We start from the raw sequence: 13,267 nt of genomic DNA on the forward strand, positions 1-13,267 counted from the left end.
AACTGTTATTTTGGATGATTCTTTCCCCCTCTCATCTGGTCTCTTCTATTAGAAACAGGAAATAAGAGGTTTGACACCCTTACAGTGTTTCCATATGAATAATGCAAGAATAGGCCATGCCTGCAAATGATACTGAGAGTCTCACAGGGGGCTGTGTACTCTCTACTGTTCCAGTTTTTGATTTTGGATACTCGTGATTTTCTAACATCCAAACAGGGTTTGAAAGAGGGCTGTACGACTGCTGATCATTTACATTTGATCAGTTTTTAGGCTGCTTTGGCCTTGTCCCTTTACTGATGATGTGAGCAAGTGCTCATTGTTGGTAGTGCCTGCTGGTTCCTCTCATTCAAGAGAAAGACTAGAAGAATGTGTGTAGGACTGACACACACACACTGCCACCACTATACCACTAATCAGCAAGCCCTTCGGTGTTTTCAAGGACACTTCCCTCTTAGAGGCACCTTTTGTCACGATCAGTTGTGACTTATTCAGCACACGGTTGTTTAGCAAACACAAAAAAATTGCCCTTAAAAGATGCAAAAACACATTGACAGGGAACGGTTCTGTAATAATAATACTCTATTGTCATCTGTGACACTTGTCCTCAACTTTACTACAATTAAAGAAGTACAAATTTGGAGTCTTGTTTCCACGCCATCTTTGTGTTTTACAAATTTGTAAATTAGAAATGATTTTGAGTGGTTTTTTACCCTATTTTGTGATATCAGATATTGAACAGTAAGCAAGTGAGCACATCCATCAGTTTCATATCACCTGTACAAACAACAAATTGATATCTTGTCAGCTATGGACAAGAGGTATATTTAAAACTCTACATCTCTAGGAAGTTCAACAAGGAGCTTTTTTTTTTTATCTTTCATTTTTATATCCATAAAGTATCTCCTACTAGATAGTCTCAAGACATACTCACTCTAACAGAAGGCCAAAAGGGTCCTTAAACTGCTTGAGGATAAACCTTCAATCTCCAAAGTCAGCAAAATGTAAAAATTCTGTACAAGTGAGAAATGAATTCTACTCACGTCTGCTCTCGTACATGCTCCTGGACTGCGCCCAGATCTTAAAGGGGTCTGGCTTCTTCTGGAGGGTGAGGGTGCCATCTGCAGGGTCCTGAGGGGGCAGGCCTGGCAGAGGCTGGGTGGGGGCAGCAGGAGTGGGAACCACGGCCTCGCTGGGCATGGCAGAGGGTGGGTGGCTGGGAGAATCGGTGTGGGTGCTGCGATGGCTGCACACACTGTGCTGGGAGCTGCTCTGGCTGTCTTTCCTCTCCAACTGGTGCTGTGTGGACAGAGCAAAAGAAAAGAGTTTGTGAGAGGTGTACGTGTTTGAAAGATGGGGGCGGATAGAAGAAGCAGGAGAGGGAGGTAGAGGACACAGAGAGGAGAGAAAAGTGAGAGTGATAAGTGAGTCAGTCAGTACAGAAGTGCAAGGAATAGGGGGAAAGAGATTTGAGCAAAGTGTTGATGGAGGACAAAGCGAGGAAAAGCATCAAGGTCATCTTTTTCCGACGTTGCAGGAGAACATATCTAAGTATGAAAAAAAAACAACTGCTCGAGTGAGAGTAGCAATGACTTGGTTTCCATGGTTGCAAGACAAAGACATAGAAATGTGTGGGAATTTTAATAAAAGGAAGTTATTGCCTTTTGTGAATCCCATGATTCTCTGTTTAATGCAGAGGGTTGTATGAATGGAAACTTGTGCAGAGATCAAGGTTAATTTCTAAATTTATACAGCAGTTTATTTAAGTACTTTGTTGCTGCATAGTTAACGGAAACTTGCTTAAAGTCCTTTTCTGTGCTTCATCCGTATCAATGTGCAACAAAGTTCCAATTATTCTAAATGAATGGCCCAGCTCAGACTAACTATGGCTGTGTGTGACACAAGTAGTCCAGAAAATCATTTGAATTAGGCTGATCTGGTGCCAAAGGGAAAACATCCAATCCCATCTGAGTTGAATTTCTTTAAAACACTGTGAGCAAGTCAGAAATCTTGGTGTAATATTAGATTCCGAACTTCACTTTGAATACCACATCACCAATATAACAAGAACATAATTTTACCATTTAAAAGACATCTATAAACTCTGATCATTCATATCCCAAACTGACGCAGATAAATTGGTCCATGCATTCATATCAACCCAGTTCGATTTTTGTAACGCACTGTAACCAGGTCTATCCAAACAATCCATAGGACGGCTCCAACTAATTCAGAACACAGCAGATAGAATTCTGACACATACAAGAACATCTGATCATATCACCCAGGTTCTCAAAACACTCCATTGGCTCCCCATTCAATACAGAATCACTTTCAAAATCATATTACTAGTCCATAAAACATTCAATGGTTCAGCTCCTCAGTACATCTCTGACTTGCTCACAGTGTCTAACCTGACCCGGATCCTTATGTCAGCAGGTGGAACACTTTTAAGAGTACTAAGAGTAAAATCAAAGTCTGGGGAAGGGGCCTTTAGTTACTGTGGTCCTTCTCTCTGGAACAAGCTGCCTGCTGACCTCAGGTCCATCACTACTGTCTCCACTTTTTAAAAAAGACTCAAAACATATCTATTTTCTAAAGCGTATGAATGATGTAATGAGTGTTGTGACTGGCTGCATGTGTTTGTTTGCTGTTTGCTGTGTTTTATGTATGTTGGGTGTATATTGTTTTATTTTTTAATAAAAAAAAATATTTTTATGTTTTTATGTCTTTAATTCTCCATGTAAAGCACATTGAGCTTACTTGTAATTAAATGTGCTTTATAAATAAAATTGCTATTGCTATTGCGTTGACCAAAAGGTTAAAGTAGGTATAATCTCAGATTCTGCCTAAATAAAGAAAATCTGTTTGTGCTGGACTATACTTCTGTATGATCAGCATTCTGGTTCCCATCTGTAGTCTGAGTTTTAATGTCCACTAATGTTAGAGCCGGGATTTGCTTAAGCAGTTAAAACAGTCCAAGTGGAGACCAAAGAGGCTGTGAAACAACTCAGGAACTCATTGTTGGTCATGTAACAACAATTTAGCATTATTTAATGTGTGTGAGAGCAGCTAATAACCCGCTCTGAGTTGTTGTTTCTCAACAGCAATGCCACTGTCCCCTCCAAAATTGGAAGTTAGACTATGAATGCACAAAGTCTTGGCTGGAAGTCTTTAATTCCTATCCAACAGCTACACCAGAAGCTCAGGTAAATTGGCTGTAGCTTCCAGGAGCGTATCGCCTGATGTTAGCTGATGGGTTCCAAGATTGAACCTGACTGAAGATTGAACTTTTGGCTGTGATAATAATAAGCGTCAAAAACAAAATGGTGAGGTGGCAAATCAGAACCCTATCTGGCCTCATTTCTAATAGATGACTTTGTTGTCTGGTTGTCACAGAGACAGATAAAGTACTTGGCTCCATGACTTTTTAAATCCTGTGATAGAGCACTGAAAAGTGTTGCACAGTATTTTGACGTCTGATATGAATCTAAATTCTATGGTTTGTTATTAAAACTGAACCGCCCGCATCATGTATAGAGTGAACAAAACATTTTCTGTGATGTTATTGTGCTGCAAGGCACCGTATGATCTTTTGCATACTTTTAACTTTATTCTTCCACCAGAGAATGAACATATTACAGTGTTTCTTTTTTCTGTTTGTCTGTCTTCAGATGCGTGTACCAAAATAATTTTCAGCCTCATGAAAAATGAGCCTTTCTGAGAAAATGCAATTACTAACGCCCAAATGACAACTCCATTCTTTTTTTGTATCTGGTATGAATAATAAAGCAGCACATGAGCTGGTGGAGGAGTCACCCAGCGGTCTCCCAGTGTCGCATTCATCACACTGTACGAGATGAACGGTCAAATATTCCAGTAATGCTTCTTAATGAGGACAACAGCCATGCAAAATTGACTTCTCATTTGATCACCAGAGACTTGCTTAATGGGTTGGGACAGCGCAGCCTCTTTTGCATATGGGAGTTTACTCTGAGCATTTATTTGGACTCTGAACTGGAGGCAAAATGGTTGTTCTGGGCTGACATGAAGTTGCATGCAGCGTGACATTTCACTGACATCACACAGAGAAGGGGAAAACTGGCTTTTCCTAGCTGGAAAGCTAATCCAAAGCGACACTCAGGCAGTGCCACTATTGGTACAAATCAACCCCCTTATGATGCCCGCCCGCCCCTCCTCCATCGCCATGCCATGTGACCTGAATGGTAACACCCAAAGCTTTCACTGATACCAAACTAATCCTGATTCTTAAATTCAACCAGATGAGAGGAGGGTTTTAAATGGCAGGGTTGATGGTTGTTGGTACTGAAGGGTTGTGTATTGAACCCATCAGTGACCTTGTTGAGCCTGTCCATAGGAATTGTCCTTCTACTAAAACTGGGTCGCTCTCCAGAGGTGAATTAGGGTGACAGTAGTTTAAAGCTGCAGCATTGTCTCTCCTGAGCATGTATTGATTTCTTTATCAGCTTGAGATGAGTTGTAAAAATGAGGAGGCGTTTGCTCTTTCAACTCCTGAATAACAGAATCGTCTCTTAAGAAAACCTCACAGAATCGCTCTTTCTGCCTCTCTCCCCGTCCTCTCTTATCTGTCAAAAGTACCAGTCACATCGCAATCTGTTGCAATCTCTCCTCCAGCTTCCCCAACTCTCTCCCTCTGCTTTGTATCCAGCTCAGTGTGTCGTCATTGCCCCCTTCGCCCTGTCTGTTAGCCTCAGTGCCTCTTCTGTGTCCGCGGGCTTCAGAGTGATTCACTGTACTGGGACAAACCATCTCCATGCTGGTTATTCCTCCTCCTCTCCCCTTATCCACATCCTTTTTTCCCCCCTATCTTTCTCCTCTCTCCATCTTCCCTCAGCTGAGGCTGTCTGCCCCCTCCTGACAGCTGGTCACTGTTACACTGCTCTGCTTAATCAGTCACAGGATGGCAGCATGGCAGCATGGAGAGGGAAAGAGGAGCATTAAAAACAAGGAGAAATGACAACACAGAGGAGTGAAACAATAGAAGAAAAGAAGCAAAAGTCAAAGTGACAGATGGAAAAAAAAGAACTGAAGAGGAAAGATGACAGCATCTCTGGATGCAGAGAAAGAGTTAGATATCACATCTTCATGCCTTTTGTTCTTTAAATAGCACTCCTTCTTTCCACTCACTCATTTTAACATGCACACACACCCACACACAAAAGAAGAAGAAGAAGATCATAGTACTCACCACCAGCTTTGGACTCCTCTTGGCTGGCACCACGCCTGCAAAACATCGGCAGAGAGACAGAGAGAGCATTAATGACCTGCTGTGCTCTCCCCCCTTGTCCCCTCTGTTAAAATAAAAAAACTCCTCAGGACGGACGTGTGGACTCTGGTTCCTGCTGCAGAGCACAGTTCAAACTGGCCCGGCTCTCTCTCTCCACCTCCTTCCTCCCTCTCCACCTCCTCCTCTCTGTTGCTTTCTGTCTCTCTGTGAGCAACACACTGCGCTAGGCTGCGCGCTAATCCAACTGATCTCCTCCCCCTCAGCGCTCTCACCCGTGCTATTAGAAGAGGAGCAGCTGATCTATCTGCATTAGACAGGATGCTGCTGCAGAAGCACCGGACTGCTGATCAGAGCTACAGGTCCCAATGAGCATCCACACACACACACACTCACATCCCTTCCCCTCCTCCTAGCTTTCCCCACCAGCTCTCAGTAGAATCTCTACTATTACCCACTGAGAAGGAGCTCAGCCGCTCAAGCATCATATGAAACAGCAAAGCCTGAGCTTCTGCCTCTCTTTGCACGTCTTTTGAGTAACTACAGAGCTGTTTCCACTCCTCTTCGCTCCTCTGCTTTGCTCAAGGCTCACACCAAGAAGCTGATCTTCTCCCTTTGCTTTTTTTCCCTCTCCCTCGTCTTCCGTGTACCATGACTTGATCTCTCTCTCTCTCTCTCTCTCTCTCTCTCTCTCTCTCTCTCTCTCTCTCTCTCTCTCTCTCCCTCTCTCTCTCCCTCTCTCTCTCCCTCTCTCTCTCCCTCCCTCCCTCTCTCCCTCCCTCTCTCTCTCCCTCTCTCTCTCTCTCCCTCTCTCTCTCATATATACCAGTTAACACACTGTAGAGAGTCACCCAGAAGATCAATCTCATTTGTGCTAATGAAATATTAATACTTGGAGCCAGTCGTCAGGGGAGAGGATTCACAGCATACCAGTGTAGGGAATGATCTACAGTCCCACTCTACAGCTTTCTTCAAACACCCATCACAGCCCAACAACTAATTCACTCATCATGTAGGTTCCTTCATCCTCAGAGGCATCAACACATGCATAATCAAACTCCAACTGATCGTTTCCCCACCTAGACAACTTCTTCCTGAAGCATCTTTTTTCGGCTACACACTACAGCACGGAGACAAAAATAGATAAATGAATGCACGAACGACACAAGGCAGGATTGGGGCAAAGAATTGCTGTTGCCACGGCAATCAAGTAGTTCTGTGAACAGTGGCGGCAGCAGCAGTGTAGTTTGTTAAATGTGAGGTGTGAGCACATTTGCACAGTGCCACACCTGTGATTCATCAAGGCATTTTTTGCCACACCATCCTCTCTCCTGCAACACCTGAGACCAAGCATGCACAGAGAAAGACGCCCAGCAGAAGGTATGAGGACAATGGAGAGACATGGAACAACATGCAAGCATCCATCTTAGCCTCTTTCTGCTGCATTGGCAAAAAATCATTAAATGTTAAAACTCTCTGTTGCTGCAAAGCCCCTCTCTCTACATGATTCATAATTTATCCTCCCTATTTTCTCCCCCCCTTTCTCTCTCTCTCTCTCTCTCTTCCTCTTCCTCCCTGAGATTATGGGGTCCGATTGGAACACCCAGGCTGATGAGTGTTGGAGTGTTTGTTGTGTGCAACCAGGAAAGGACATCACAGGGTCAGGTGTCAATGATATGCGTCTGCCATTACAACACTAGGTTACATGACCCAGGAGCCCGAAATTACGCACAGTGTTCAGGGTCAATTTAAACCTTCCACTTTAAAACACCCTCTGAAAATCTTCTAACTTGGAACAAGGTCGGCATAATGAGCATTTAGCATATAGAAATTAAATTTAACCATGGCCATATGGTTGGTAACTTTGGGTAAGAGCTGAAGGGGAATAAAGATTCAAGAATCAGACGCTGTTTGACCTAAGGTCTATTTGAATCCATCGTGTCAGCTGGACCAGCTGATTTACATGCTGCTCTTTGCCGTGAATGCATCTCCATGCGTGATGCAGTCTTCAAATCCGCTGCACGTTCTCCGGCACTATGATGGGGATGTATATGTGTATTTCAGACTTGATCGAATCCGGCTGAATGTAACATTTATGAGCAGCAGGAGCTGGATGCATGAAATATGGGAATGGCACATTCCTGCACGCACGCAACTTTGTAGTAGCATCTATAAATTCATGCATGCTAAACATAGGTCTATATACGAGCCCAGGAAGTTAGGCAAGAAGCTGTGCGTTTATTTATGCAGACACACACAAGCGTTCACATTATGCAACGTAGCCATAATCCTGATATTTTTTACTCTGCTGAATAACTGTAAAGCTCTGCTTAAGAATGCTGCTCCGTTTAGAATACTCTGAATTGATACAGAGGATGCAACAGTGGCTTTAAAGGGCTGATTTTATTATTACAGAGGCAACCTTCTCCCAGAATGACTAAGACTGTGTCTATTATCATTCAAATGAGACAGGAAGTAAATAAATTTGATGTGAAAGCGAGTGCCATCCGTTGTTTGGTGACCTAAGTGTGCTTTAAGTATCAGCAAGGAGGAGGAGGAGGAGGATGCTTCTTAGCTTCTTTTACAGTAGACAGAAAAAAATGACTGTAATAAAGAGCAGAATCAGAAGAGGAATATGCTAATGAGGGAAATATGGAGGCAGGGAGGGAAGATATGCATGTGGCACTTCAATGAAACATTTATTTCATCAATTAGCATTAGTGCTTCTGCTCGCTAGTTTGTATAATGTGTGTTTTTTGGTGTTAAAAGAGTGGATTACACCCTTGTATATCTTCATTAACTCTTAAAACAGTCTTACAATCTGTTGAATATCTCAATGCTCAAAATCACTTATTAACAAGGGATTCAATTTCACAAGTCCCACACGCAAAGAGCAGTTTACTCACAAATAGAGCAAAAGTTTAGTTAAAGTAGAGGATTGCATGTTTTAGCACCATTTTCTGGTTCCAAATGTGTGCGTGAGTGTAAGTGTTGGGGTCATTTTTTCATCCTGGAGCAACAGCAGCGGCAAAAAAGAAAAAAAAAACAGAGCTTTTCAAACTGAATCTGCAGCTCTGAAGCTGTGGCCTTGGTGGGTCTATGCAGAGCCCACACAGCCAGAGAACAGTCCTTCCTCCAGCTCTTCTATATTCAAGGTGCATGCACACAACATGAGTAATACTCCCTTTTGTTAAGCCGAATCTGCAAAACATTTGTCCTTGTTCTACCTATTATATTGTCCCATATTCAGTAGTGATCCTCTCTTTTTATTTTATCCAGATTACATTGTCTTGATCCATGTTGTCGTCTGTTTCCGTCATATTTCATTCCTCTACATTCATTTTCTCTACATTTCAAACCCCCCCCCCCCCCGCCTCTCTCTGTCTTTTAATCTTCTCTCTTTTTCTCTCTGTCTCTCAGGGGACAGGATCGTGTGCACAATTGTCATGGCAACAACGATGGGAAGACAAGATGGAGGAGTCATAGCTGGCCTGGCCTCCTTTACAGGGGGGGAAGATCCTGAGTGTGAAAAAACCAGATGTTGTCTTTAAAATTTCAAAGGATAAAAAAAAATGTTGAGGCAAAAAAAAAAGAATGGATATTTTTAACAGGTAGAGTTTTCACATGAAACTGCAGAAAGTGTGAGGGCGTTGCAGAAACACATCATGATAAAAATGGATCCTGCACATCACACTTGCCTAACACTTTTCAAGCCACTGCTCATTTGTCAGATGATGGCTCTAAAAGGCTGAGCATGAAGAATCTTGGAAAAAATACTTATTTTGAATCTAAAACCTTGCAGAATTTGTGCAATTTAATAATAAAAATATGACTAACATCACCTCCATGTTCTGAAATGCTCAGTGGATCTGCTAATACAAAGTCCCGCTCTACTTTTAGTGTTTTTCCATCGCACAAATAACACGCTGCCTTTGTACCCAGTTCTAAGTGTTAAATAACCACAAAAAAACTAGAGAGACCATTTGCTGGGCGATCCAAACCCCCAAAATGTGTCTTTGTTCATTTTGGGCACACTGATATGCCACTGCAGGTAGCATTAAGGTAACCGCAAAAAGCAACACAGCATTATGAAAAAGCTCTGTGACAAAGCTTCTGAACTCCTGAGCTACAGAAGAGTAGGGCCACTGAAAAAAAAACAAATTTAAAGTCCATTATATATTTTTTTATTATTATCGTTTTGAGAAAAAAGTCTGAATTCTGAGCTTAAAGCTGTTGTTGGTAGGAATGGTGTAAAAATCTGTACGTTTTTTTCTGCTGGGTTTGGAGAAAAGGTCATAATACCAATCGGTACTCATCTGTAAGTGAAGTAATTTGAGATTATGGCGAAATCTCGGTGTTTTCCAATGCCTTTGTATCAAGCAATGTTATTATTCCCCTCGTTCCCGTTATCACCGACCAATCAGAGCTACTCTTGGCTGTGAAGCCACTACTTCCTCATAGAATGTGCACAACGATCTTTTGTGGGCGGGGTTACGACAGCAGAGAGGGGAGGGGTAGTGTTGACATTCGAAAACTCTCTCAGAACTGATGTTTATATCATGACTACCAACAGCAGCTTTAATGTCAGAATTCTGAGATTAAAGTTAGAAGTACGAAAAAAAAATATGAATTCTGAGATTAAAGTCAGAATTCTGAGATAAAGCTAATCCTCTTCTGTACTGAGTTAACTCTCAGTGTTCAGTTGAAAGTGACACACTTGTGTGGTTTAACAAAATATGTTTCTCGCTCTTTGTTGTGCACATGTAATATGCAGACAAGTCAATAATAACCTTTAAGAGAACACGTATGCTATCTTACTATTTTGCAAATGTTACACAGATCTGTTTATAATTCTGCAACTGATTTTTGCAAGAAATCTCTGCAATCTTCTGGCCGATCCAGCAATTTGTGATCCCTCCGAGAAACACAGAAAAACATGTTTAAGAGAAATAATCCCTGTTGTTTGTTTGACCTTGCTCTTTGTGTCCCCCTAAAAAAATAGCCTACTGACTCTGAGTCAGACAGCGCAGATTGATGAGTCACAGTTGAACAGATTAAGGATTCCTCTCCTCTTTTAGTTGAAGCCCACCTTCTTCCTCCTCTTCCTCCTCCTCCTCCTCTTCTATTTTTCTGAACCAATCCTCTCATGCACGCTTCCCTGACTGAACTTTAACTTGCTGTTCAGCAAATATCACAGTCTCTGCTCTAATCCTCCACCTCCACTCTCTCAAAACCATGATCCCTGTTCCTCCTATTTGCAGTCCTCTACTCTCGTTTCTTATCTCCCCTACTCCACTCCTCTTAGCGCCTGTAATTGTTGTTTGTGAATGATTGTGCTAGCAGCTAGCGATCACTTGAAAGGTCACAGCATCATTCACAGACAGAAAGCCAAGCTCACAACTCAGTACAAAGAGCGGCTGTTACCGAGCGCTGGTGTAACTAATGACTATTTTCAATGTTTGACTAATCTGTGATGCACATTTTGGAGTCACTGAGGCAGATGTTGAGTAAATAGAGACAAAGGCAGATCACAGTTTCCCAGGGACAAAAGTGACGGTCTTAAATTGTTTGTTTTTGTTTGAGCAACACTCCGAAACCCCGAAACACTCAGTTTCAATAAATTAATCTGGGAAAAAGCAGACCCTCCTATCTGAGGCTGCTTAAGTCAGTGAATATATGCCTATTAAAACATTTGAAAATCATTATTGTATACTAATCCACTTGGGGCAACTTCACACTTGGGACTAAAACATTTACAATCTGTGTCACACTATACTATTGAGCTATGATTTCAAAGTGCATTCAAAGCACATAAACATAAACAGCATACATCATCCCTCTGCGTCACTCTTATATTTTGGAAGCTGCAGCTTTGTCCATGTCTGCATTTTCTCCACTTAATTTCTATCAAAGATGTGACTTAGATAAGTCATGAGATGAACCATGAGATGTCATATTTGTGGTTTTTCATCATCAAGGCTCATAAAAGTCAACACTTAAATCAAGGTCTTCGACCATCAGTTTGGGGGTGTTAACAATCATCTCAGACAGCCAAGATCTGCTCAGTTTGAAAGGTCATGATTTACTCATTAAGCACCTTATATCAGACTAATTAAAAAAAGAAACAGCAGACACGTCTTTGAACAATTTGAGTGACGTGTTCAAACCCGGATTCTTAAAAAGGCCTAGTCAATCCTGGATGATCCAAACCACCTGCTGTGTAAGGAGTTCTTGATGCTCCCGTCTGGCTGCAGATATTTTCTAACCACATAAAGCACAAACAGACAAAAACACTCCTTTGTCCTGACTATCATGAGCCTTTAAAGCAGCTTAATGTGATTTTATTTATGATATTCAATCATAACCTTTGCTCTTTTAATCACATCAGCAAGTTTTCGGATGTTCCATGTACTCTTCCTGTTTTTCTTTCTTTTTGTGTGATGCTTGTGTAGTACTGCTTGCTACAAAAAGAAAAAGCTCCTTGTGTGTAATATAGATACACTTGATCCTTCGTTCCTTTTCAATATTGTATCCGAATTCCTTAACATCAGATGTGCATCATCTACAGGGTTCCTACAGATTCTTGGGAAATCTTAAATTAGATTTTTACAGTTTGAGGTCATGAAATGTCTTGAAAAGTTTGAAGTTTACTTGCGGGAAGTCTTAAATTTTGGATGGCACTTTGAATAAGAGATGTCTGTTCTCCACCATGAACAAGCTCCTCAAACACATGGACAACACTTTTTATCATTCATCCACTCCAAAATTGAAAACATTCACAGTCAGTTAGCCATCTCCTCTTCCTCCATGCCTGATCCGGACACTTCATCACTCTTTTTAACTGAAAGCGGATAATCCTGCTTGTCAACAATAACTGCATCTGATCTCTCTGAACTTTACTCTGGTATTAAACTCGCCACTTGCCTGCTGGACCCAATCCCCTCCACCCTTGTACAATCCTGCCTCCCCTGTCTAACTCTGCTCATCCTGGACATCATAAACTCCTCCCTCACCACTGGCACTGTTCCTTCTCCTTTCAAACCCAGACAATTTCAGACCCATCTCAAACCTTCCATTTCTCTCACAAAAAAATAGAACGCTCCATCTCAGCCCAACTCAAGCAGTACCTCCACACCAACCAACTATACGAAACATTTCAACCCGGCTTCCGCACCCACTACAGTACTAAAACTGTTCAAAGTCACCAATGACCTCCTCTGGATCCCTCAACATCCTCCTCCTCCTCGACCTCAGACCTTTGACACAATTGATCACTCAATTCTCCTCAGTTCAGCTACTACCTCTCAGAAAGACTCAAATACATCTCCATCAATAACAACAAGTCCTGTACCACCCCTGTCACACATGGTGTCCCCCAAGGCTCGGTGCTTGGTCCCATTCTGTTCATCCTTTACATGCTCCCCCTCGGTCACATCTTACGCCGCCATGGACTTCAATTTCACTGCTATGCTGATGATACCCAGCTCTACATCTCCAAAAAAAACATCACTCCTGCCATCCTCTCCACCCTCACAAACTGCCTCACTGAAATAAAAAACTGGATGAGCAACAACTTCCTCAAACTCAACTGCAATAAATCGGAATTCACTCTCATCGGCCTCAAACCCTCTTCCCCTCCACCCAGAACCTTTCACTAAGCATCGACGACCACACAGTCACCCTCCCCAGTAGTCCGTAACCTCGGCATCATCCTCGACCCCACTCTCTCCTTCAAACCACATCAGAAACGTCACCAAAATATCCTTATTCCACCTCCGCAACACTGTACGTCTCAGATCCTCTCTCCTCCTCTGCTGCAGAAACTCTCATCCACAGCTTCATAACCTCCAGATTCGACTATTGCAACAGCATCCTTTATGGCCTCCCCTCCACTGACCTCAAAAAACTCTAATACGTCCAGAACTCAGCTGCCCGGTTACTCACCCACTCCAGAGCATCTCCACTGGCTCCACATACAGCACCGAATCCACTTCAAGATCCTGC

The 13,267-nt window shown here is 42.4% G+C and overlaps 1 protein-coding gene across 1 annotated transcript in view; it reads right to left on the reverse strand.

Annotated features, from left to right (window-relative positions):
* LOC117821488 (membrane-associated guanylate kinase, WW and PDZ domain-containing protein 1-like) overlaps positions 1–13,267 on the reverse strand; it is a 109,240-nt gene that overhangs the window by 11,911 nt on the left and 84,062 nt on the right. Inside the window, 2 exon segments of the mRNA XM_034695806.1 lie at positions 1,041–1,296; positions 5,228–5,262. Coding sequence (XP_034551697.1) covers positions 1,041–1,296; positions 5,228–5,262 — 291 coding nt within the window.

This window comes from Notolabrus celidotus, chromosome 11 (genome assembly GCF_009762535.1).
Source record: "Notolabrus celidotus isolate fNotCel1 chromosome 11, fNotCel1.pri, whole genome shotgun sequence".
Lineage (NCBI taxonomy): Eukaryota > Metazoa > Chordata > Actinopteri > Labriformes > Labridae > Notolabrus > Notolabrus celidotus.